Below are 24,300 nucleotides of genomic sequence, written 5' to 3'. Positions count from 1 at the left end.
TAATTTAGATTTTTCCTTGGTTGGAAAATATGATCATTTACAATCTTCTAAGCCATGTACTTGGGTGCTGCTGCAGGTTGCAGAAGGGCTGGGGAAATGGGGAACAGCCCAGGCCATGAGCTCAGTGTGAGGACTGAGCAAGAACATTTGCTCTGAAGCCCCACGGTTAGAGCTACTAAATAGGGTGGTGTCGCACACTGACCAGTCACTGAACAGCACAGGCATCTCTCCTGCTGTTGGGGTTTCACTCTATTGCATGCAGACACTGGTTTTGTTTTTACAGATCCTGCATCAAGTAAGTCTATTAAAGCCACTTTTCCAACAGCACACGATCCCTTCAATGTCTGTGTCACGTTCTGGTAATTTTGATAATATTTAAAACATTTTATTGCTGGACGTGGTGGCACACGCCTTTAATCCTAGCACTTGCGAGGCAGAGGCAGGCAGATCTCTGTGAGTTTGAGGCCAGCCTGGTCTACTGAGTGTGTTCCAGGACAGCCAGGACTGTTACACATAGAAACCTGTCTCAAAAAACAAAAATAAAACAAAACATTTTATTATTACATGAAAACTTTTATTTTATTATTACATTAAAAACTATTTTATTATTAGATAAACTGTAATCTGTGATTTTTGCTGTTAATAGAAATTTGCATCAGAATACCACAAACCAATGCCCACATAAGACAACACACTTGGAGCTAGAAAACATTATTTTGAGCGAGGTAACCCAGACACAGAAAGACAATTATCACATGTACTCACTCATAGGTGGTTTTTAAACACAAAGCAAAGAAAGCCAGCCTAAACCACAATCCCAGAGAACTTAGACAACAATGAGGACACTAAGAGAGACTTACATAGATCTAATCTACATGGGAAGTAGAAAGTAGAAAAAGTCAAGATCTCCTGAATAAATTGGGGGCATGGGGACTTTGAGAAAGGATTGAAGGGGGAGGGGAGATGCAGGGAGGGGAGCAGAGAAAAATGTAGAGCTCAATAAATATCAATAAAAAAAAGACAACACACTTATTCAGTGCATATGCTCTCCTGACACTTCATTGACTGCTCATTTCCCATCTCATTTTTCCTGGGCCTTTTCTAGTCCCAGAGACATAATTCTGAAATTACCAACCAACCCTACTGTGGTCTCTAAGTGTTTAAGTAAAAAGAACTGTCCCAGCTCTCATTTTAAACCATAAACTACTTGATGAGCTTTATGAGAAAGATAAGTTGAAAGCTGGGACAGTCAAACTGCTAGGCCCCTCTAGTTAGCCAAGTTGTGAACACAAAGGAAAACTTCCTGAAGAATAAAAAATGGCTACTTCATTGTACACATGAATGTAGCACAAATTCTAATTGGTTTTAATAATAAAAACCCAGAGTCAGATATTGGTGTAAATGCTAATGAAGCACAGGAGTCAAGCACTAGAGGGACCTTTTACCTCCATCAAATCCTCAGACTGAATGCCATGCCCTGCTGTCTCCTCCCATCTTACATTCTTCTCTCTGCCCAGCCATATTCCTTCCTGTCTGCACCGCCTTAGTGCTGGGATTAAAGGTGTGAGCCACCACCGCCTGGCCTCTATTGCTAACTAGTGGCTTAGCTCTGCATTCTGATCTTCGGGCTAGCTTTACTTGTTAGACTGTTAGATACATGAATGGTGCTGACGTGCTTCACAGCATCCGTGAAGCCAAAGCCTAATGCAGAACACGACCCCAAATACAATTCCGAAGGCTGAGATGGTTCCCACGGATGGAAGGAACTGTCTCCATGCTCATGGAGAAGCACCAAGTCCTCGCGAAGAGCTAAGAGAATGAATGAAGACTGCTGTGCTGAGCAACAGATTTTCAAGGTAGACAAAACAGTCATACAGTAAATGACTCCACTTGAAAACATCAAAAGACAAGTTAATTATATTAAGAGACTAATACAGTTAGTGACTGCAAATTGAAAATGATCCTCAAATCCTAGGGCCATTAAGAGTTACAGTAGGGAGCTGGGAGATGGCTCAAAGGTTAAGAGCACTGCCTGCTCTTCTAGAGGTCCTGAGTTCAATTCCCAGAAACCACATGGTGGCTCACAGCCATCTGTAATGAGATCTGGCGCCCCCTACAGGTTTGCAGGCACATATGCAGGCAGAACACTATAGTTTTTAAAAAGTTACACTAAAGCTCTCTACATGGAGAAGCAGGTGTGTGTGTGACAGTACACCTGCTTAAAACATGGTCCACTGTTGAGACCTACTGCTCAGAAAATATTCTGTTTAAAATATTAGTTTCAGTGTTCCTTACTACTCCAGGGCACTCAAACATACAATTAGACTGCTGCTTCCTGCTAACTCCGCATCCTTCCTGCAGCCCTGTGGGGTCATCCTGACTTTGCAATCTTAAGTACTGAAGAGACTCATTTCAGACAGACGCAGCAGCCTCCTCTGAGGTACCCAGTCCACTCTAGATGTCATGAGTACCTGTGATGCTACAATGTAAATACTGTAGAAGCTGGTTCCAGCTCTCCTAGGTGGGTCTAGGGAAGCGGTTCTCAACCTGTGGGGATCAAACAACCCTCTTACCAGGGTTGCACATCAGGTATTATTTACATTACAATTCATAACAGTAGCAGAATTAGTTTTGAAGCAGCAACAAAAATAATTTTACTAATAAAGCAGCAACAAAATTCAGAGGCCTAACTCCAATTCTGAAAATTTTTTTACTGTGGGTAAAAAGCCAATAAACACATTATATGCCATGAATGGGGAAGGGTATTTTTCTCTTAAAGATACAGCCTTGCTGGCATCACAGTGACCCTTGTGCATCAGCATCTTGATTGCTGGAATTCGAGGCATGCACCACCACGCCTGGCTTTACTAAGGAGACATCTTTTGTGAAATGAAGACTTAGTTGCCACAGAAACATCATTCTGTGTAGTTTTCTTTCAATCGCCTTGCTTGTCACAGTAGTATAACCCCAGCTCTTAGAAAATCTGAGATAATCCCAGCACTCAGGAGGTAGAGACAGGTGGATCTCTGTGAGTTCAAGGCCAGCCTGGTCTACAAGAGCTAGTTCCAGGACAGCAATGGCCAACAGAGAAACCCTGTCTCGGGAAAAAAAGAAAGAAAAAAGGAAAGAAAATGGGGCACTAGTATTACTTACATATGGCTTATGTATAGTGGCATTTCAATTATATTTTAAGAAATAAAGGCTGCCTGAAGATCTGAGAGTAAAACTGATCAGCCTTACAGACCGGGTTATGGTAACACACACCTTCAATCCCAGTAGCCACACTAGTTGCTGTTGACTGGGGTTTCTTTCCCATCAGGTCCCACAGTCGTTTAATCCCAAATAAAAACACAGAGGTCTACATTAATCATAAACTGGTTGGCCTAGTAGCTCAGGCTTCTTATTAACTAATTCTCACATCTTACATTAACCCATTAACCTTGTCTGTGTTAGCCAAATGGCTTGGTAACTTTTTCCGGCATGGCAGTCACATCTTGTGTCCTGCATCTGCAGAATTCCCAGAATTCTGTTCTCATTGCTTACTTCCTGCCTAGCACTGGCCAATCAGCATTCTATTAAACAAGTACTAGAAATAAATCTTTACGGGTAAAACCACTGTCCCTGCAGCAAGCTGCCAGAGAAATCAGGTGGTGCACGCCCTAATCACAGTGGTACACACCTTTAATTCCAGCCCTAGAGAGGACTATAAAACGGGAAGAAACAGCTCTAACAGTCTCATTCTGAGAGATTCCTGGAGACAAGATCGCCATTTCAGACTGAGGTCAAAGAGCCAGTGGTTGGCTGTTTTTCTTTTCGGTCTTCAGGCTGAACCCCAGTTTCTGACCCTGAGCTTCTATTAATCGTGTATCCCTTATGGACTGTTGTTGTATTAAGTACAAAACTCCTGGGAGTCACTCATGGTAATTCAAACCTATCTCCCTTTTCTTCATACCTCAAAGGGGCAGAGCGGGTGGCCAGAGAAAATTTCCAAGACACAAGACTAAAGGGGGAGGAGGGAGACACAAGTCCTCATGGCACAAGGTACCGCAGTGTAAGAGGCCACGCTGGGACATGTTTAAGGGGCAATTCAGAAGGCAAGTTAATGGCCTTCAAACTACCCTGTTAGAAACAAAGTGTTTGTGAACTGTAACAACTGCTGCAGTTTATAACCCCTAATGGCCAAACGTGACAGCAATGAAGTGAAGGGAACTTAATAATTATCAAATTTACTCTTAAAGTCACGGGCTACCATAAAAGGGGAACAAAAAGCAAAAAAGAAAAAGAAAAACAAAAACCCAACAAAACAAAAAAGAATAAGATAGTTTTTTTTAAAAGTAGACTTTTATTTGCCATTCGTGGTCTTAATTTTTGTATGTTTGCTTTTCAAGCCCGGGGGGGGGGGGGGGTCTCTGTAGCTTTGGAGCCTGTCCTGGAACTAGCTCTTGTAGACCAGGATCTTGTAGACTAAGATCCGCATGCCTCTGCCTCCCAAGTGCTGGGTTAAAGGCGTGTGCCACCACCCCACGGCTTGTGGTTCTAAACCTTTAACCTCTTAAGTATGAGGGTTAAATAGGCTTGCTAGCTGTGGCAGACTCTAGCACTCTGAGGTGAAGCAGGAGGATCGAGTTGAAAGCAGTCCTCAGCTACTTTGTGAGCTCAAGTGTAGCCTGGACCACACAAAATGTTATCTCAAACGAAACAAAACAAAAACACCAGCATGCTGTTTGTAAACCATCTCAAAACGTACTGGAACCACGAACCGCTTCCTCTGAAAGGAGGGCATCCACTAAAATCCACGCAAATGTGATGCATGCCAGCTGTTGCAGGAGGCAGGGAGGGTGCTACGTAGCAGTTTCTGAGATTAAAACCTGCATCCCAGAGGGAAACTTCCTAAGATGGAGGCTTACAGAGGCAAAATAGGCTGTTCTAAAGAGACATGAAGTAGACACCAAAAAAAAAGTCCCTGAAACTGACTAGACTCCCCAAACCCTTTCCCCATGAGTCTATTAAACAGTAGAGTATTGAGGGCCTCTCTCAGACAAGCCCAGAAGAAGCAAATAATGCCTAGAATTAATAAGGACAAGCTGAACATCCTGGAAGATGCTCAGACCCACTGAGCCACCAGGAAAGGACAGTCCAATCTTTTGAGCTGTGGGGGTGTACTCCAGGTTTCTAGCTTTGGGAGCCATGCTGGGGTGTTTTTTGGCACCACTGTGTTGTGTCTCTTTCTGTTCATGTAAGTAACCCCTCACCCATATTCCTCTAAATAACCCCAGTAAAACTCACGCTTCACCAAATCAGACTTCAGAGATACACAAATTCGGTATGTACAGGTGCCCTACCTGAGCTGAGCAGGTGTGTGTTTATCTCCCCAGAAAAGGTCTGTCTCACGACAGAGGGACAAGCACACAACCTGTGCAACCGGTGGTGTAAAATATGCATCCTAGCACTAACTCCTCCTGAGTCCATGACATCTGTACCATCAGACTTCCCCTCCCCATTAATTCACTCCCTTCCAAAAAAATTTTCACCACCGCTAGATTTGTGACACTTCCAAAAACAGGGAGATTATCCCGAAGCTCTATCTGCTCTCCCGTGGAAACTTAAGCCAAAGAAACCGGCTTTGGTTCTCACCCAGTGTTTACTTGGATCTGGTCCGCCCAGCACCCGAGAAGCTGCAAGCCACCGGACCAGCCCAGTTCTGCTCCACCAAGGGAAAAGCAATTCGTGAACGTTAGCCAACCAAGAGTGCATCAGGCGCACCAGGGTCTGCAGCCAACCTCAGCCAGTCGGAAGTGACGTGCCAGCGCAGCCTCTCGGGTCAGCCACGTAATCCGCCGCCGCCGCCTGCAGCAGCCACCCTCTCCCCAAACTGACCCAGAGACCGAGAAAGTGAGACCCCCAAGCCCATAATCCGTAGTCACCCAGGCTCTGCGGCGCCCAGCCCCACCGGGGAGCAGCCTCAGACCCCGGCGCCGGCGAGGTGACACCGAAGCTTCGCCCGCCGAGACGAGCCGCCGGCCATGGGCTTCGGCGTTCCGCCACGCGCATGCGCGCGGCCTTGGGTCTCCCGGGCATGGCTCGGGTCACCTGGGCGCCAGCACCGCAGCCACCTGGCGCGTCGGGGGCCCTCCCGCCCTTCCGTAGCCGCGCGGGCCCTCACCTCCGGCCCTCTGCCGCCACCCGCGGCGGCCCCGTCTAGGCCCCGGCGCCGCGAGCCGGCTCAGCGCCGCGCTCGCAGCCTTCCACCAGCCGCGGCGCCGCCGCTTCCGCTTCCGGTGAGTATTGTGTGTCGCGCCGCGGGGCGGGGGTGAGGGGAGGAGGAAGGAGGGAGGCAGTGCTCCGGCGTCTTCGCACCCGGCACTCCGGGACCCGGAGCCGGGAAGGTAGGTAGGTGCTGCGCCGCTGCCGCCGTGCGGGGTCTGGGACCCGCCCCTTGCCCAGCCGGCTCCTCACGCCGCGGCCCTCCGCCCCGACGAGCGCGTCAGCTGCCCGGCGTGCAACCACAGCTGCCTCCGCCCGCCTCGGGCCCGGAGGACGTTTGCCGCCCCGGCGACGTCAGCGCGTCCGGCGTTGCTTGGCTACCCCGTTCCCCCTGTCCTGCTGCCTCTGGTCTCCCCGGGTGAAGCTGACGCAGTCACCGCGGGGTCTGGACTTCGACATGGCAGCGGGCATCCCACCTTCACTTCACACCTCTCCCTCACTGAGACACGCATCCTTCCTCCCTGCCAACCACGACGTGCGCCCCCTCGCTCTGGTCCTCATGCTCCCGATAGGGCAGGAGAAGATGGAGACTGGGTGGGATAGAGTTGTGGCCGGTGCTAGAGAGGGGCTCCTAAGGCGGCGATTAAAAAGACAGAAGGAGGACGTCTCTGAAGTTAGTACTACTCCTGAGACAGAGTAATGGAGGGAGAGGAAGGACCAGCAGAGGAGCACAAGGCCATGGTCTGGCTGCCCTCTCCATCATCACCACCGCCCGCAGCTCCAAATCCTCTCCGTTCTTCACTAACCCAGAGCCCATTTCTCTTTCATACCGCTTATTTGCCACTTAGATACGTCCTGGCCCCTTAAGTGTGCATATAATTCAATTCACTTAGGTGAGGATGCTATCTAATATCTGTAAGGTTGGGGAGGGGAGCCGGACGGTGGTGGTGGTGCACACCTTTAATCCCAGCACTCGAGAGGCAGGGGCAGGCGGACCTCTGTGAGTTTGTGGGTTCAAGGCCAGCTAGTTTCGGGACAGGCACCAAAGCTACAGAGAAACCCTGTCTCGAAAAACCAAAAAAAAAAAAAAATATTGGGGAGCAGCACTTAATCAAAATTGCATTCTAATGGGTAGAGAAGAAATCCTACTGATCTTAATCTGCATCTGAATTTCTTTCCCCAGAAAGCTTTCTGTATAACTAAGGCAGGCCTTGAGTTCCTGACACCCTTGCCCTTACTTCCCCAGGGCTGGGATTATAAGCACGTGCCACCACCACACCTGGCAAATTTCTTTTTAATTCCTAGCTGATACACTGAATATCCATGGAATTAATTTTCAGTAGAGACTTTGAAAGACTAAACTCGCCGCTGAATGTTTAGAATGGACTTACCAAGTCTCTTCAGAAAAGTTACTGCCCTCTGCTCAGTAGTATTCTCTGAGGGTTGAAATGTATTTTAAGAAGTAGTTTTTTGTTTTTGTTTTTTTAAGCCGGGCGGTGGTGGCGCACACCTTTAATCCAAGCACTCGGGAGGCAGGCGGCTGTCTGTGAGTTTGAGACCGGCCTGGTCTACAAGAGCTAGTTCCAGGACAAGAGCTAGTTCCAAAGCCTACATAGAAACCCTGTCTCGAAAAACCAAAAAAAGTAGTTTTTCTTTTAATGTAGGTGCAATGCTTATGTATGAAGTTCTTTAAAAACATAATAGTGATAACGAGTCCCAGGACTGCTAGCCAAAGCTCCATTAAAAGAAACTCTTACTCTACAGTAGCCCAGGCTAGCCTCATCCTTATATTGATCCTCCTGCCTCACAGTGAGCTACCAATCTCACTTCCCAGCCTTCTCTCCCTCCCTTTAGAGATCTGTGTCTTCAGGCTTGCCTAGAACTCACTGTATAGCCCAGACTGGCCTTCATCCGATGACGGCTCCCCACCTTGACTTCAGAAATCCTGGGGTTCTGGGTTTGAGCCACCACGTCAGGCTCTTTTTCATCTTTAGAAAAAAAAATCTGTCAACTTAAAGGAAGCTTCTGATTGTAGTGAGAAAATAGAGGTGAGAGAGATCTAGGGATTGCTTTTGTTTGCTAAATCAGAAAAAGCAAGTGAATTGATTAGAAGTCACAAATACGTAAATAGAGCAACAGGTCTACTGGAAGAGAAGGGAAAATACCAAGATGGGGCTCAGCCTAGAGTTATGGCCTAATGGGAGCTGATGTCAGAATAGGAGTGCAAAAAACAAACAAACAAACAAAAAAAAAACAGGTAACCTTTTAACAAATACCTTTCTTTTCTCTCTCCCCATCTCCAAGTCAAATAATGGCCGAGACAAGTCTGATAGAGGCTGGAGCCTCTGCAGCCTCCACAGCTGCCGCCCTGGAGAACCTGCAAGTGGAGGCAAGTTGTTCTGTGTGCCTGGAGTATCTGAAGGAGCCTGTTATCATCGAATGTGGGCACAACTTCTGCAAAGCCTGCATTACCCGCTGGTGGGAGGACCTAGAGCGGGACTTTCCTTGCCCGGTCTGTCGGAAGACATCGCGATACCGAAGCCTCCGGCCCAATCGACAACTGGGTAGCATGGTGGAAATCGCCAAGCAGCTCCAGGCCGTCAAGCGGAAGATCAGGGATGAGAGCCTCTGCTCCCAGCACCATGAGGCCCTGAGCCTCTTCTGCAATGAAGACCAGGAGGCTGTCTGTTTGATATGTGCCATTTCCCATACCCACCGGGCCCATACCGTGGTGCCATTGGATGACGCTACACAGGAGTATAAGGTGGGCATCCAGACACATGACTCCAGTGTGGGGAGAGAATACACACTCCGAGTAGAGGGGTTTAAGCTCCTGAGGCAAGGCTTTCTGTTCCTCTATGTTCTCCTCAGAACTATATACATGGGTATTCAGTGCATCTGGTCAACTGTCCTCCACAAGAACAGTGAGGTGTACCCAAAAATTTCTGTGACTTATTGCAAAACAATTGAGTCTTCAGAGTATTGGTATGTATGGTTTTGGAATATATCAGAATTTTTGTTTTTGTTTTCTTTAGTTCTTGGTTTTTGGTTTTTTTCAAGACAGGGTTTCTCTCTGTAGCTTTTGGAGCCTGTCCTCAAACTCACAGAGATCCACCTGCCTCTGCCTCCCAAGTGCTGGGATTAAAAGCGGCACCACCACAGTCAAGCCATATATCAGATTTTAAATAAATGAGTGAAACCACATAAGATTCTGAAAAATAGTTTGGAAGAACTGAAAAGTATTTTGATTTCTTCATTTCTGCCTGTTTGCTCAGGATGGTTTTCCCCATTTGTTGGAAATAGCTAACATTACGTTAAAGTGCTAAACCCAGCAGACTAAGCTGAACCAGCCTGCGTCTTGTCCATGTAACGAGTATTTAAATCGCTAGTGAGGGCACAGGGTAGCTGTTTCAGTCATAAAAATCAAAGATGGCACTGTCTAGAATTTTCATTTATTCTGCTTAGTTAACAAAATCTTGAAAAAATATTTAAGGTAATTTACAGCCAGGTTTTATTTTGTCTATAACATAGGTTAGATCTGAATGGAAGCCCAGGTGACAAAAGGATATCAAGACAGGTGTGTGTGTGTGTGGGGGGGTGCTATAGAGATGGCTCATCGGTTAAGAGCGTTGCCTGCTCTTCCCAAGATCCTGAGTTCAATTCCCAGCAACCACATGGTGGCTCACAACCATCTGTAATGAGGTCTGGTGCCCTCTTCTGGCCTACAGGCATACACACAGACAGAATATTGTAAACATAATAAAAAAAAAAAAAAAAAAAAAGACAGGCCGGGGGTGATACACACTTATAATCCCAACACTCCAAAGGTAGAGGCAGCAGGCGCCTGGGAGGTGAGGTCATCCGTGGGTTGTAGCCAGGCCAGGCTGCTGGAGACCTTACCATGAAACAACAATAATACACAAATAAGTAAAGGTTGTCTCCTTCTGGCTGGAGGAGGGGACTGTTCTTGATATACATACCCTGCATGAATTCTCAGCACCACCAAAACAAACCAAAAAGAAAAGAATAAATCAAGTAACTTTGAGTGTAGTAGGCAGTTGTCTGTAAGAAAACAGAGTGGGAAAGGAAGCAGGTGATAACAGCTAGACTACTGGATTCCGGGGAGGACAGTCAGGTGTGCCTCAGACCTGAGGGGGTCGAGCCGAAGGCAGGGAAGGGGGTGTGGTCAAGAAGTGATGAGAGCAGAAATCAGATGGTATAGGGTGGAGAAGGTGCCTTGGTCCTAGAACATTTGTCCTGCATGCCCCAGGCCCTGGGTCGGTCTGACCCTAAGTACTTCAAGGGAAGAATAATCAGGACTGTACAGATGATTTAGCAGTTAAAAACATTTACCAGTCTGGCAGATCACCTGAATTTGGTTCCCAGATGGCCTATAAATGGGTTAAGCTCTTAAGGAATGGATGTATCGACTAACTCCAAAATGTTTCCTCTCCTGCTCTCTCCCAACCTTCAGGAGAAACTGCAGAAGTGCCTGGAGCCCCTGGAACAGAAGCTGCAGGAGATCACTTCCTGCAAAACCTCCGAAGAAAAGAAACCGGGGGAGCTCAAGGTAGAGCAAGCAATCTGCTGCCTTCACTGCTTGGCAACACTTGGCTTAATCTATCAGTTAATTGGAAAACTGCTATTCTCTCAGAATGATATTTCATTAGGTATTTGTCGTTAAACCCTATACTTAAATTACTTGTCATGAGTTAAGTACTGAGAAGAATATAAGAAATGAATGAGCTGTTGAGATGGCTCAGTGGATAAAGGTGCTTGCTGTGCAAGCATCAAGACTTGAAGCCCACATGAAGGTAGAAAGATAAAAATGAACCCACAGAGTTGACATCTGAGTTCACATACTCATTGTGTGTATGTACACACACTGTGTATACAATAATAAATACTGCTAAGTCCATGGAGTCCTCGCCCCAGTATTCTCCTCCCACCCACAAGCAAGGAAACAGGATCTCCTAAGACTACAGGGATGGGAGCTTCTTAGAGAGGTTGTAGGAAAGAGAATGTTAGGAATATTTCCTACGCTCCCAACTTGACAGAGAATTTGGGAAGTTCACCAGGAGAGATGGATGAGCTGAGCAAGAGCTCCCAGAACTGCTCAGTGACCTTTTGTTTGTTTTTAATTACTTTTAGTTACTCTTTTTTTTTTTTTATTTTATGTGTATGGGTATTTTGCCTTTGTGTATGTCTGTGGACCAAATCCCTGCCTGTTGCCCAAAGAGAGCAGAAGAGGGCCTCAGATCCCCCAGAACTGGAGTTACCAATGGTTCCAAGTGCTTTGTGGGTGCTGGGAATTGAGCTCAGGTCCTCTGGAAGAACAAACAGCCAATGTTCTTAAACTCTGGAGCCCCACAGAACCACATTCTGTTTTGTTTGTTTGAGAGACTCTCACTATATAGCCTTGGCTGGCCTGGAACTCACTATGTATACCAAGGTGGCTTCGAACTCACAAAGGTCCACCTGCTTCTGCCTCCCAGGTGCTTGGAATAAAAGCGTGCACCATAACATTTGGCTTAGAACTACATTCTTGTAATTAAGTAATCTAAGGTAATGCTGATTCATTCCCAGAATGCCTTTCCCTTCCTTAGCCTTCAGCTTTAGAGTTCTTGGTAAAATACCTTGACCAAAAGTAACTAAAGGATGAAGTTTTATTTTAGCTTGCAGTTCCAGAGGGAAGAAGACTATAATTGCAGGGAAGGCAGTGTAGCAGCAAGAACAGGAAGTAGGGTAGCCTGCCCCCAGTGACATACTTCCTCTAGCAAAGCTCCACCTCCTAAAGGTCCCATGTCCTGGGGCCGAGTGTTCAGATACATGACCTATGGAGGGTATTTCTCCTTTAAGCTATGGTAATATTTGAACCAAAGTACGGCTGTTGTCTTTAATTTATAATTTTTCATTTTAGTGGTCTTTAAAACTGCAATTCAAAACATTCCTTTTATGACTGTTTGAATTTGTCCCCCGCCCATTTCCCACTTTGCTTCCCTCTTTCCTCAACCTCCAGAATTAGACTCAGTAACCCCCTTTAAAACAGTTTGTAGGGGCCCAGAGAGATGGCTCATCAGTTAGGAGCACTGACTGCTCTTCCAGAGGACCCAGGTTCAATTCCCAACACCCATATGGCAGATCACAACTTTCTGTAAATCCAGTTCAGAGGATCCTACATCCTCACATAGACATACATGAAGGCAAAATACCAATGCCCATAAAACAAAAGTAAATTAAAAATTTTCAAATTATAAAAACAATTTATAAAAGCAGCACATACATATAATCCCAATACTCAGGAAGCCAAGACTGTAGTTAAGACCCTGGTTTTTAAAAAAAAAAAATTAAAATTTTAAAAAGTGCGTAAGAACTGAGGATATGGCATCAGTTCACCAACACTGCAGACAAAAAAATATTAAGCTTATGAACTGGCTATGGATGGTGCACACCTGCAATCACAGAGGAGGCTGGAGCTGTGATATTTCAAGCTCCTATCACAAGTTCATAGCCAGCACAGGCCAGCCTGGGCTGTGTAGTAAGATGTTATCTCCTGGGTTCGGATGGAGTTTATAATTAGCTATACTGAAATAAAAAATTTTAACAAAAAAGTTCAGATAAGACAACCTACCTATATAATTTAAAGAGACTGTCGTATCCAGTAGCATTATAGAGTGATAGTTAGTTAGTTAGTTAGTTAGTTAGTTAGTTAGTTAGTTAGTGATGGAGCAGAGCTTCACTGAGTAGTTGTGGCTGGCCTGGAACTATGTAGACAGACTTGGCCTTGAACTCATAGAGCTCTGTCTACCTCTGCCTTCTGAATACTGAAATTAAAGGTATGCACACTGCTCCTAACTGGAAGTAATTTCTAATAAAATCTGATAGGTGAAAAGACACGATAGTGTGGTTATGTGCTTGCAACTGTATGTGATGTTATCAAGTGAAATAAATATGGGTTCATTCTGAGGCGGATGTGAGTTAAACCCCACAAAGCAGCTTGGTGGCACATGTGGTAAAGTCTAAGATTTATTTGTGTCCATATAAGTGTGTGTGTGTTATGTGTATGTGCATGCACACCCATGTACACATTCTCTCAGAGACTAGAAAGAGTACAAATGAGATCCCCTAGAGTTACAGGCAGTTTCAAGCTACCCAGTGTGAGTGCTGGGAACCAAGCTCAGGTCCTCTGGAAGAGAAGCAAGCATTCTTAACCACTGAGTCATCTCTCTGGCCCCTAAAAGATAGTCCTCATGAGCCTAATTCAGCACACCTGCTTCTATCACACACACACACACACACACACACACACAGAATCTATTCAGGACAAAGTGAGCACACATCCTGTTCCGTTGCCTCCCTGTAATGAAAGCTAGGCTGTTGTCTGCCGGAGTAGCTGCAGATCAGGACTGCCAAGCTTGTGAGGCCCACGGCTTTTACCTATCTCCCAGCCATTCTTCAGCCTGAGCAGTGCTTCTCGGTCCCTGTCCGTCTCCTCTTCTCTTCTGAGTTGATGCCTCCCTGTCAGTCACAAGGACTTGGGACTCCTTCACTGGGGAGGCCACTTCTAGGAAGGCATAGAGGGGGATGTGCTGACAACCCTCAGAAGGTGGTGTGGCTGCTGTTTTGAGTCCTACATCTCAAAAAAGGATGTGCTGCTATCAAGAGCATGTTTCAAATTTTAAGCAACTGATTTACTAGAAAGTATCTGGAACATGATCCAGGGATGGAAAAAAACTATTTTCTGTCAACACAAAGAACAATTCCCATCTCTCTCAAAGGGAAGAAGAATTTATTCTGGAGCCGAATATGAGCGATCTTGCATTGAAACACAGATTTAGGTACCCCAAATTTTATGTTTCAACTTAGAATCAGTTTCATGAAGCTTTTATAGACTAGAAGAAGAAGGCCTTAGAGCAGGGCAGTTTTCAAGACTGTGGTAGAAACATGAAATAGGTAGTTACAGCCAAGGAGAGCAGTCTCAGCTGTAGGCCCTGGATGCTGTCTGACATTATTAAATTAATCACAGGCTATTAGGTCCAGCACAGAGGTGGGCACGGAAAAGGCTATGTAGGAGGCTAAAGGTAGTCCGAGATAAAATGTAAGTTGGCTCCGGGCCTGCAGCAGTCCAGCCCCCTCCCAGGAATTCTCGGCCCAGCAGAAGTAACTTCAGCTGTTAGGCAGGAGGATCCCTAGTTCAAGGCCAGCTTGTGCTATATTACAAGACCCTTTTTGGAGAAAAAAACTAGAAACAACAACCAAAATAAGTTCAACCCTGAAATTTAAATATAAACTTTGCATCAACTCATTAAACTGTTACTGATTCTGATAGTTTCCTCTGTTCGCTATATCAGGTTAACGTGCCACTATTATTAATGATGGAATCTTAGAAACATCAGAGAATAAAATAGCAAAAGTATCCCTGATATCCGTAACAGTAGATATCATCACATCATTGAGTTCTTGAACCTTGAATGTATTTTGTTAAAATATAAAAGGTTAATTTAGGTCTTAAAAAGTCAAGTGTTAAAAGCCGGGCCATGGTGGCACACACCTTTAATCCCAACACTCGGGAGGCAGAGGCAGGTGAATCCCTGTGAGTTCAAGGCCAGCCTGGTCTACAAAGAGCTAGTTCCAGGACAGCTAAGACAAGTGTTGATTGTTTTAAATCTTCCCACTGATTGGCACTAACAAGTCCTCTGTCGGGAGTGTGCCTGGTGGGTCTGGGAGAGACTCCCTCATGCCCCCTGGTCCTGACCACATCCTCCCTTGTTCTCAGAGACTAGTGGAGAGCCGCAGACAGCAAATCCTAAAGGAATTTGAAGAACTCCACAGGAGGCTGGATGAAGAGCAGCAGGCACTCTTTTCCCAGCTGGAAGAAGAAGAGCAGGACATTCTACAGAGACTTCGAGAAAATGCTGCTCATCTTGGGGTCAAGCGTCGGGAAGTGGCCCACTTAGCTGCTGAGGTGGAGGGCAAGTGCTTACAGTCTGGCTTCGAGATGCTTAAGGTTCGACCTTTGCTCCGATGTAGTTCTTGGTCAAATGCAGACTAGCTTTGTAAGGGCCATGCAGTCAGCCTGGGTGCATCCTTTCTTACTCTACTTCCCAAAGCCTAGACTGCTCTTCCAGATATGTCCTTTTAGAACGTACATGCCTGGAGCTAGTGAGTTGGCTCAGTGGTTAAGAGCACTTGCTTCTCTTGGACGGGAGCCAGGTTTAGTTCTCAGCACCCGCGTGGAAGCTTATAACACTCTGTAACTGGAGCTCCGGGGGCTCCAAGGCATTGCTTACACATGGTGCACATACGTACACACAAGCAAGACACTGATACATATAAAATAAATCTTTTTTTTCTTTTTAAGTACCTGGAGGGACAGCCATGGGTACTGAGAACCAAACTCATATTTTTGGTTGTGAGCCTAGCCTTTAATGGCTGAGCCATCCCTCCAGACCAAAATAAATCTTTTTTTTTTAATGTATATAATTTGTGCCCCCCAAAACAGAATCCTTTTCAGAAGACAGAAGTCCATCCTACTTAGTGATGAACTGTGCATTCGAGTTTTTGTGAATTCCGTTGCCCTTACTTTCCGGTCCTAGAACTTAATTTACCTAGTGCTAAAGCAGGGTGTAGGAGCCTAATTTAAAGGGTGCTCAGAATGGGTTGATATGAATTAGAGCTTATTAGCCAGTGCTAGACAGGGATGTCTAGACCCTGTGGTGGGGAGCATCCTGTGCCACCAGTATGGAGCTGTCTGTACTGATTCTCAGTGATGCTGAGGTCTGTTCTTACAGAGAGCCTCCAGTGCCTGTGACGAGGAAGACACTTGTGCAGGGACCATTAGGAAGTTGTGTTAATTATCAAGCTTTGTTATGACCAGCGGTTGAAACTGGGCATTCCATGAGAGACACACACTTAAGCCCATCTGAAGCTTGTCCCTTGGGCCCTCAGTTTGCCTAGCGCCTGGTTGGAAGAGAGGAGGGAGAACCTTTTTGCCTTCATGACCCATGAATTCTAGGACCATTCTTACTTTCTTTTCTCTTTTCTTCTAGGATGTGAAAAGTACCCTGGAAAAGTAAGTGATTCTGTCTCTCTGAGTTAGGTCTTGACTTAGAGGAGGCTGCGGGTTTAGTAATGCCTTGTCGGAAGTAGGAAAGGGAAGTAGTGTCTGAGCGAGAGTGGAGCAGGATGAACCATGGAGGGTGATAACGCTTTGCCTCCCTCGTGATATCTGGTCATATTTGGTCGTACAGTGACGGTGGGGAGCCGAGCTGTGTTCAAACAAGACGGCGGAAGGGGCTGGAAGCACAGGAGTACAAGTGGCGGGGGGTGACTATCCATTTGCATGGAATGTAAGAATATTCCAGGAAGTCTTCAGGTTCATACTCAAGATACAGACCTGCCAAGGGAGCCACCTAGCTCTTAGGGAGGAAGGAAAGTGAGAGGGGTCTGGTCTTTTTCACCTTTCTCTACGATGACACCACTCACATACTCAGTTGGCTGGAGCTCCCCCTGATGGTATTCTGGCTTTCTTTATCACCCATCCCTCCTAGATGTGAGAAGGTGAAGACCATGGAGGTGACTTCAGTATCTATAGAGCTGGAAAAGAACTTCAGCAGTTTCCCCCGGCAGTACTTTGCCCTAAGGAAAATCCTTAAGCAGCTAATTGGTGAGTTGTTCCCAGGAGGAAACTGGTATAGGGCGTGCAAAGGAGTGGAAGGTTAAGATCCTTCCAGTGGGCTGCATTTTTCTCATGCCCATCTCACCTTAAACCATAGAGTTCAGAGAAAAAACCTTAGGTTCTGCTCTGTATAGGACCTAGAGATGTTAAAGGGTTCCTAACTCAGGTGGAGTGAGCCAGGAAAGCCAAGGGGGATATCATTAATATCCCTGTAGTGAAAAGCAGTCGCAAAGCCAGACTTCACAGGATTCAAGTTTATGCTCACCTGTCCCCAGCTACCACAGCTCACTCCCTCAGACAGTGCCTTTCATTTCTTCCATACTCACCGCCCGCCGTGTTCTGGGGGCCTTTGTATAGGTAGGCTAGGAGAGCGAGGCAGGGACGTTTAGTTGACTCACCCACCGTGTTCTGGGAACCTTGCGTAGGTAGGCTAGGAGAGCGAGGCAGGGATGTTTAGCTGTTCCCATCCTCATCTAGCTCCCCACTCTGGCTTCTCCCGCCAGCGGATGTGACCCTGGACCCTGAGACAGCGCATCCTAACCTTGTCCTGTCAGAGGATCGGAAGAGTGTCAAGTTTGTGGAGACAAGACTCCGAGACCTCCCTGACACGCCCCAGCGTTTCACTTTCTACCCTTGTGTCTTGGCTACTGAAGGCTTCACCTCTGGTCGACACTACTGGGAGGTGGAGGTGGGCGACAAGACCCACTGGGCAGTGGGAGTTTGCCGGGACTCTGTGAGCAGAAAGGGCGAACTGACTCCACTCCCCGAGACCGGCTACTGGCGCATCCGGCTGTGGAACGGGGACAAGTACGCAGCCACCACCACCCCTTTCACCCCTTTGCACATCAAGGTGAAACCTAAGCGGGTAGGCATCTTCCTAGACTATGAGGCTGGCACACTGTCTTTCTACAACGTCACAGACCGCTCGCATATCTTCACCTTCACTGATACGTTTACTGAAAAACTCTGGCCCCTCTTCTACCCGGGGATCCGGGCTGGTCGGAAGAATGCTGCACCTCTCACCATCAGGCCCCCGACAGACTGGGATTGACAGGAGACGGAGCGTAGTTGGGGTGAGGCAGGGTCAAGAGTGATGGGTCTTCCTTACTGTGACCTGCTGGAATGTCTTGACGTGTACGTGGTTCCAGTCCTGAGCCATCTTGAGAAACCACCTGGTCTCTGGGATGGTTTGTGTGAAGACAGGACTGGGCTGCGTGGCAGAGCACAGAGGAGCGTCCCTACTTACTGTAGCGGGAGAACAGGCTCCCAGGGGATCGTAATCCGTGTCCAGTGGGTTTCTTGTTGCACAAGGACAGGTTGGGAAAGAAAAGGCTTTCTAGAAACAGGAAGTCTATATGAAAGGGTCTTAAAATGCAGGAAACAGAAACCTTTAAAAGGCTTCTGTGATTCAGAGTAGCCTTGTTCCTTGTGGGAGCGCATAGGGATCTGTGTACCTCTGTGTCGGAAAGATGACGGACAGTTGCTGTCATCAGTCTAGAAGCTGAGTGACTTTTGAGGGCAGAGATTGGACATTAAAGTTAGGAGGAGGATCAGGGAAGAGGCTAAAGGGATATTTCTAGAAATGATTGGAGGAGATGGGGATTTCTTTTGTTTTTTCTTAGGTTAATGTTACCGTTACCCATAGGTTTAGCCAGAGGTTGGAATTTGGGGAGAAAGATAAAGTGGGCAGAATGGAGAACCAGGTCTCAACCCTGGTTATTCCTGTCCCCGCAGTTGGTTGTCCCCAAGAAGTAGGCTCACCTTTCTCCCTTCTGGAGGTGAGATGGACACGGCCCTGCGGGACACACGCTTACCTTCTCACTGTTTTCCCAAGGGAACGTGGAGAGGAGGAAAGAGAAGGGTCTATCCAAAGCCCTGGCCTTAAAGAATGTTAAAAGTAGTTATTCCCAAGTTGTTTGCCTTGTCCACTGGCTCAGGTGTCTGAGCCAGAAGGAAGAACGGTCATGGAGGCTTTCTCCCCCCCCGCGAGAACAGGGTAGAAGAGGGTGGTTTGTGTAGCAAAGGGTCAGACAGCTTCGCTTCTGTTGCCGTCCTTCTCCCTTTGACGTTCCCTTGTTCAGAGAATGGAAACCATTTTAAGTTAGGCCAAAATAAAAGCCAGTAGGGTTCATACGTTGTCACAAAAGGTAATGTGATGCATGCCAAACCAAACAACCCGGATTTTCTGCTGCTTTGGTATCTTTGTAGAAGACAGGAAGCTGCACTGGGGGCCTTCGGTTCTCCTCCCACCTCAACAGGACTTTGTCCACTCTCTTCTTACCTTTGTGCCTTGACTGTGGTTCTTTGTGGCAAGATAATTTGGTTGGTCAAAATATGGAACAAAGGATCCACTGATGTGACCTCTGAGTTTGTGTGGTAATTTGGCAGTGGTCTTAGGTGAAAAATCACTGGGTATGAAAAAAATACATGTTCTTGGGTCTCACCCTCCATCCTTAATGGAGTTTTGGGTGGGCCTAGGAGTCTACATTTTAACACACTCCTCTCATTTGACTCTGAAGGCCCTTGGAAACCACCGCCCAGGGTACGTTTCAGCTAATGGCCTTATTCTGAGCTGGAAGCCTGGCTCTCCGCCCATCCTGGCAGGAGTCTTGAGACAGGAAGTGATCTGTGACTCCCCGGACTTGTCCTAAGGGGACAGGCCATAGGAACTGTCCACCTGGCCTGTTCTGTGACAGCGGCGTCTTCTTTACTAAGTAAAAAAGTGGGAGAGGGCCGTGCCTCCTGAGGGCTAGGAGCTATGTCCTACGATATAGTCTTTTCCACCTTAAGCCCCACAGGCATCAATACTTTTTGTTTCATTTTTTTAAGATTTATTTATTATGTATGCCTTGGGTTGCCTGCAGGCCAGAAGAGGGCACCAGATCTCATTACAGATGTTTGTGAGCCACCATGTGGTTGCCGGGAATTGAACTCAGGACCTCTGGAAGAGCAGGCAGTGCTCTTAACCCCTGATCCATCTCTCCAACCATATTTTATTTTATTTTTGATTTTTCGAGACAGGGTTTCTTTGTGTATCTCTGGCCATCCTAGAACTCACTCTGTAGACCAGGCTGGCCTTAAACTCATAGAGATCTACCTGCCTCTGCCTCCCAAGTGCTGGGATTAAACTTTAATCTCATCCCGATGGTAAAAGGACACCAGATCTCATTACAGATGGTCGTGAGCCACCATGTAGTTGCTGGTAATTGAACTCAGGACCTCTGGAAGAGCAGCCAGTGCTCTTAATTGCTGAGCCATCTCTCCAGCCCCTACTTTTTGGTTTTGAGTCAGGGTCTGGCCATGTGGCCAGTTCAGACTCATATGTAATTTATGGCAATCCTACCTCAACCTCCCAAGTGCTGGTATAACAAAAATATAACGCGAAGCTAGACATTGCCTGTTTTGTTGTTCCAGATCTGTTTGGCTTCAGGAGAGTGAGAAAGTCTAGCCTGGTATCTACTGCACACACAATCCTCTCCATACATAAAGAATACGTTTGTCCTGAAAATGTTTCGCTATTTTAAGATCCTTAGCCGCGCTGGGCCCTACCTAATAAATAGATAAGGAATACCAAACTAGGACCGCCTCCCAGGGAAGAACGCACAGGGCCGGTGGTGAGGTAGTCCGGTACCGGACAAGGGCCTCTGTGGGATCGCGGCCCGAAACTACAGTTCCCAGCAGGCTTTGCACGTGTCCGGGGTGGGACATCCGGAAGAGGGGCAGACGCTCATGGCGGGCCCTGTGAAGGACCGGGAGGCCTTCCAGAGACTCAGCTTTCTGTACCAGGTAAGACGGCGGGGTCCCGGTGGGCAGCAGTCCGGTGCTGCGACCGCAGCGTGACCCGGGTGGCCGTCTCTGTCCCCAGGCTGCACACTGCGTCCTCTCGCAGAACCCGGAGAACCAGGCACTGGCGAGGTTTTACTGCCACACGGAGAAGACCATCGCGAAGCGTCTGGTCCTGCGGCAGTAAGGCACGGGCCGGCGGGAGGAACCAGGGGCGCGGGCGAGCGGGTGCCCACTGCCTCTCCTCCTCACCCAGGGACCCCTCGGTGAAGAGGACGCTCTGTCGCGGCTGCTCCTCTCTCCTCATCCCGGGCCTCACCTGCACCCAGCGCCAGAGACGTGAGTGCTGCCTCGGGGCACCGTGGTGGGCAGCAGCCCCTTCCCCCTGGAGGGGAAGGCTTTCGCTAGCTGATTTGGACTACGTGACACTATGTAGTTTAATCAAATAAAATTAACCCTATTTACTTAAATTATTTAATCTCTAAGATTCATTAAGTAATACCGACTGAGTGGGTTGTGGGTGGTTCACGCCTTTAATCCCAGCACTTTGGAAGGTAGCAGCAGGTGGTCTCCATGAGTTCAAGGCCATCCTGATCTACCAGCCAGACCAGCCAGGGCTGCTTAGTTAGACCCTGTCTCAAACGAAAACACAACCTCTCTTTGGTTTTGGTTTTGCTGTTTTTGGACACAGGGGTCACCGCAGCCGAAATTGGTGTCTCCTGCCTCAGCATCCCTTGTGTTAGGGATTACAAGCGTGAGACCACACACACACACAGAGCTACTAGAGTAGTATTTTTAAATGCTTGCATTGGAAGAGAGTGGATTGCTTAAGTTACTTCTACCAGTGGCAGGGACGTAAGTATGTCATGATAGACAGAGTCGTCAGACAGAAACTCTAGACATTTAGGTTAGGATTCGCGCGTGTGCGCACGCGCACACACACACACACACACACACACACACACGCACACGCTTGCTTGCCGTCAAGGGGCTCGCTCGGGAGATGGTTCAATGTCTAAGGTGTTTGATATGCAAGTATGAGGACCCAGCACCCATGTGATAGCCCCCCTTGGGGCCAGGTGAGGACACAGAGTCTGGCTTCTCTCTGGCCACAGTCTAACTGAAAACATCTGACTCCAGGTTCAGTAAGAGACCCTGTCTCAAGGATATGGTGGAACGTCGTAAAGGAAGACGCCCCAAACTAGAGTTCTGTCCTCCACACATAACACCCACACGAGTGCCCGTGTCCACACACATACGTGTCACACACATACACATGTACAGAATATAAATACTAAGTATAAATAAGGAATTTTGAAAAGAGAATCTGTGATATAAGAAAATGAGTGACCAGAAGACTGGGGTGTGAGGTAGGTGGGGTGGAGAAAATGTGAGACTGGAGGGGAGGCAGAGGCAGGAGGGTCTCTGAGCTCGAGGATAGCTGGACCCCAGCACTCGGGGAGGCAGAGGCAGGAGGATCTCTGAGTTCGAGGATAGCTGGACCCCAGCACTCGGGGAGGCAGAGGCAGGAGGATCTCTGAGTTCGAGGATAGCTGGACCCCAGCACTCGGGGAGGCAGAGGCAGGAGGATCTCTGAGCTCGAGGATAGCTAGTGTGGTCTACAGAGCAACTTTCCAGACAGCCCAGGCTATACAGAGAAACCCTGTCTCAAAACAGAGTTTGAACTTCATCTTAGAGTTCCAAGGAATTGATGCTCATGCAGGGCCTCCCATACATATCAAATCTGCAATCCAAATGCAGGTGGGATAGAATTCCTATTAGCAGTGGAAGAAAACCGCAAGCAAGACCTTTTTCTCAGAAGCGTGGACACTCTCTTATTCCCCCCCTCCCCTCCACTTAAACCCCAGGCCTGAAGGGACAGCGCTGGACGGTACAGACCTGCCTGACGTGCCAGCGTAGCCAGCGGTTCCTCAATGACCCCAAGCATCTGCTCTGGGGTGACCGGCCTGAGGCCCAGCTGGAAAATCAGGCAGGTGAGCGGTGGCAGGGCAATGGATGGTTGAAGAGCCTGATCTGTGTACGGGGCGCCACAGTCTTGGGAAACTAATTCTCTGATTCTCCTCCATCGTCTAGTTTTCAGACCATCAGAGCCCCTGCCAAACACAGCCCACCCCCCTAAGGAGAACATGCAGCCTCAGGCTTCAAACACCAATGACGAATTCACCATTTCCCAGATAAATAAAGATTGAATTTTGTTTGACTTTCTGTCTGTTCTGTGGTATTTCAACTGGTTTTATTATTTTCCTCTTTTTTTGGGGGGGAGGTGCAAGGCGGGGCAGGTTGTCATGGTAACCTCCTTACATCTCTGTACTCCACCGTCCTTCCCGGTTTCCATTCACCACTAGGTCCCCTAGGCAGCCCTTGTCACCTCTGCATCCTCAATACAGTGATATGGAAATTCCTTACATGCTCGTGTGCCTTCTTAGTGGATTCCATGTTGAGGCGGCTCCGACTGTTGAGATGGGGAGGCAGACACTGTTCATATCCTCTGGGCGTTCGCGAACTTAGCCCTTCCCACGTCTCAGAGTTGTCCTCTGTAGAATCATACTGGAAATGGCTCAGGTCCGGACTATCAGGGAAAGGTGGTAAGTAAGCATGGCCGGCTTGCTCACATAGGCTCCACAGTAAACTCAGCTGTCTTGTCTGATGTCTGCGGAGAGGCTACTCAAGGACACAATCTGAACTGACTTCTTTGCTGGCCGCAGACTATCATGGTTCCCCAGACATACAGAAACAAAATTCACTATCATGGGAGTGAAGTTTTCTTCCCTTTTACCTTTAGCCCTGTGTTGCATTTGTCTATGAATGCAGCTTTTAAAAATCTTTTTTCTTTTTTTTCTTTCAAGATAGAGTTTCTTTGTTTAGCGATGGCTGTCCTGGAGGTCACTCTGTAGACCAGGCAGGCCTTGATTTTTTTTTTTTTTTTTGGTTTTTATTAGTAAGGTTTCTCTGTTGCTTTGGTGCCTGTCCTGGAACTAGCTCTTGTAGACCAGGCTGGCCTCGAACTCACAGACATTCGCCTACCTCTGCCTCAGAATGCTGGGATTAAAAATATGCACCATCACCACCCAGCAAAAATCTTTTTATCATGTGCCTTAAGCAACAATGATTCTGCATTCAGAATTTTGAAGGAGTCTGTTGCCTAACTGCTCCAGAAGACCCAGTAACTTCATCTCCCATTTGTCAAAGCAAGGCATATCTCCAAGGCCAAATTCCTCATGGAAGAGGCTGTACTAGGACTGGGTTTATCGGTTTCCTGGGACCATGGTTGTAACCGTCTGCTGGATCCTTTTTTGGTCTTTGCCCCCACTCAGCCTCTCCGGTGACTCCACAAGTCAGTAAATGATTGGCACTAAAAGTTCTAAGTAGTGTGTAGGTGACAATGGTATTTGGTAGTCCATTTCTAGAGACTGCCGGCTGGGTCAGCTGAGAGCCGTAAAGAACACGGGCTGTAAAAGCACACCTCATTCGTGCCTCGAGTCATGTTCTTCAGCTTCTCCAGAAAATCATTTCTGATGGCCCTTGGCTCTTGCACACTAAGTCTAATCTATGGACAACTCTCTCTCTCTCTCTCTCTCTCTCTCTCTCTCTCTCTCTCTCTCTCTCTCTCTCTC

At 47.4% G+C, this 24,300-nt stretch overlaps 1 protein-coding gene across 7 annotated transcripts; it reads left to right on the top strand.

Moving 5' to 3' along the window:
- Positions 1–512: 512 nt before the first annotated feature.
- Positions 513–22,886, top strand: Trim39 (tripartite motif containing 39). 7 transcript variants are annotated; one of them, XM_050133279.1, is made up of 11 exons: positions 513–6,278; positions 8,509–8,968; positions 10,679–10,774; positions 14,981–15,211; positions 16,254–16,276; positions 16,755–16,870; positions 17,386–17,570; positions 20,748–20,848; positions 20,922–21,004; positions 22,534–22,659; positions 22,760–22,886. In XM_050133279.1, the coding sequence occupies exons 2-11, from the start codon at positions 8,516–8,518 to the stop codon at positions 22,873–22,875; spliced, it is 1,530 nt and encodes a 509-aa protein (XP_049989236.1). In that variant the 5' UTR covers positions 513–6,278; positions 8,509–8,515; the 3' UTR covers positions 22,876–22,886. The 7 variants fall into 7 exon arrangements, with proteins under 7 accessions (XP_049989236.1, XP_049989230.1, XP_049989229.1 ...); XM_050133273.1 differs by lacking the exons at positions 513–6,278; positions 20,748–20,848; positions 20,922–21,004; positions 22,534–22,659; positions 22,760–22,886 and adding an exon at positions 6,298–6,386 and having other exon boundaries at positions 17,386–19,242; XM_050133272.1 differs by lacking the exons at positions 513–6,278; positions 20,748–20,848; positions 20,922–21,004; positions 22,534–22,659; positions 22,760–22,886 and adding an exon at positions 6,298–6,390 and having other exon boundaries at positions 17,386–19,242.
- The last annotated feature ends 1,414 nt before the right edge of the window (positions 22,887–24,300 follow it).

Source organism: Alexandromys fortis, unplaced genomic scaffold (genome assembly GCF_014885135.2).
Source record: "Alexandromys fortis isolate MF-2015 unplaced genomic scaffold, M_Fortis_MF-2015_v1.1 scaffold_458, whole genome shotgun sequence".
NCBI classification, from domain to species: domain Eukaryota; kingdom Metazoa; phylum Chordata; class Mammalia; order Rodentia; family Cricetidae; genus Alexandromys; species Alexandromys fortis.
The sequence above is the reverse complement of the archived record's forward strand: the minus strand, read 5'-3'. Positions and strand labels throughout refer to the sequence as shown.

Bases quoted from the DNA above. Each gene is read 5' to 3' on its own strand.
- Trim39 (XM_050133279.1), top strand. From the start codon at position 8,516: ATGGCCGAGACAAGTCTGATAGAGGCTGGAGCCTCTGCAGCCTCCACA. The intron at 8,969-10,678 runs GTGGGCATCCAG...CCCAACCTTCAG, and splicing joins ACGCTACACAGGAGTATAAG to GAGAAACTGCAGAAGTGCCT. The intron at 21,005-22,533 runs GTGAGTGCTGCC...CTTAAACCCCAG, and splicing joins CTGCACCCAGCGCCAGAGAC to GCCTGAAGGGACAGCGCTGG.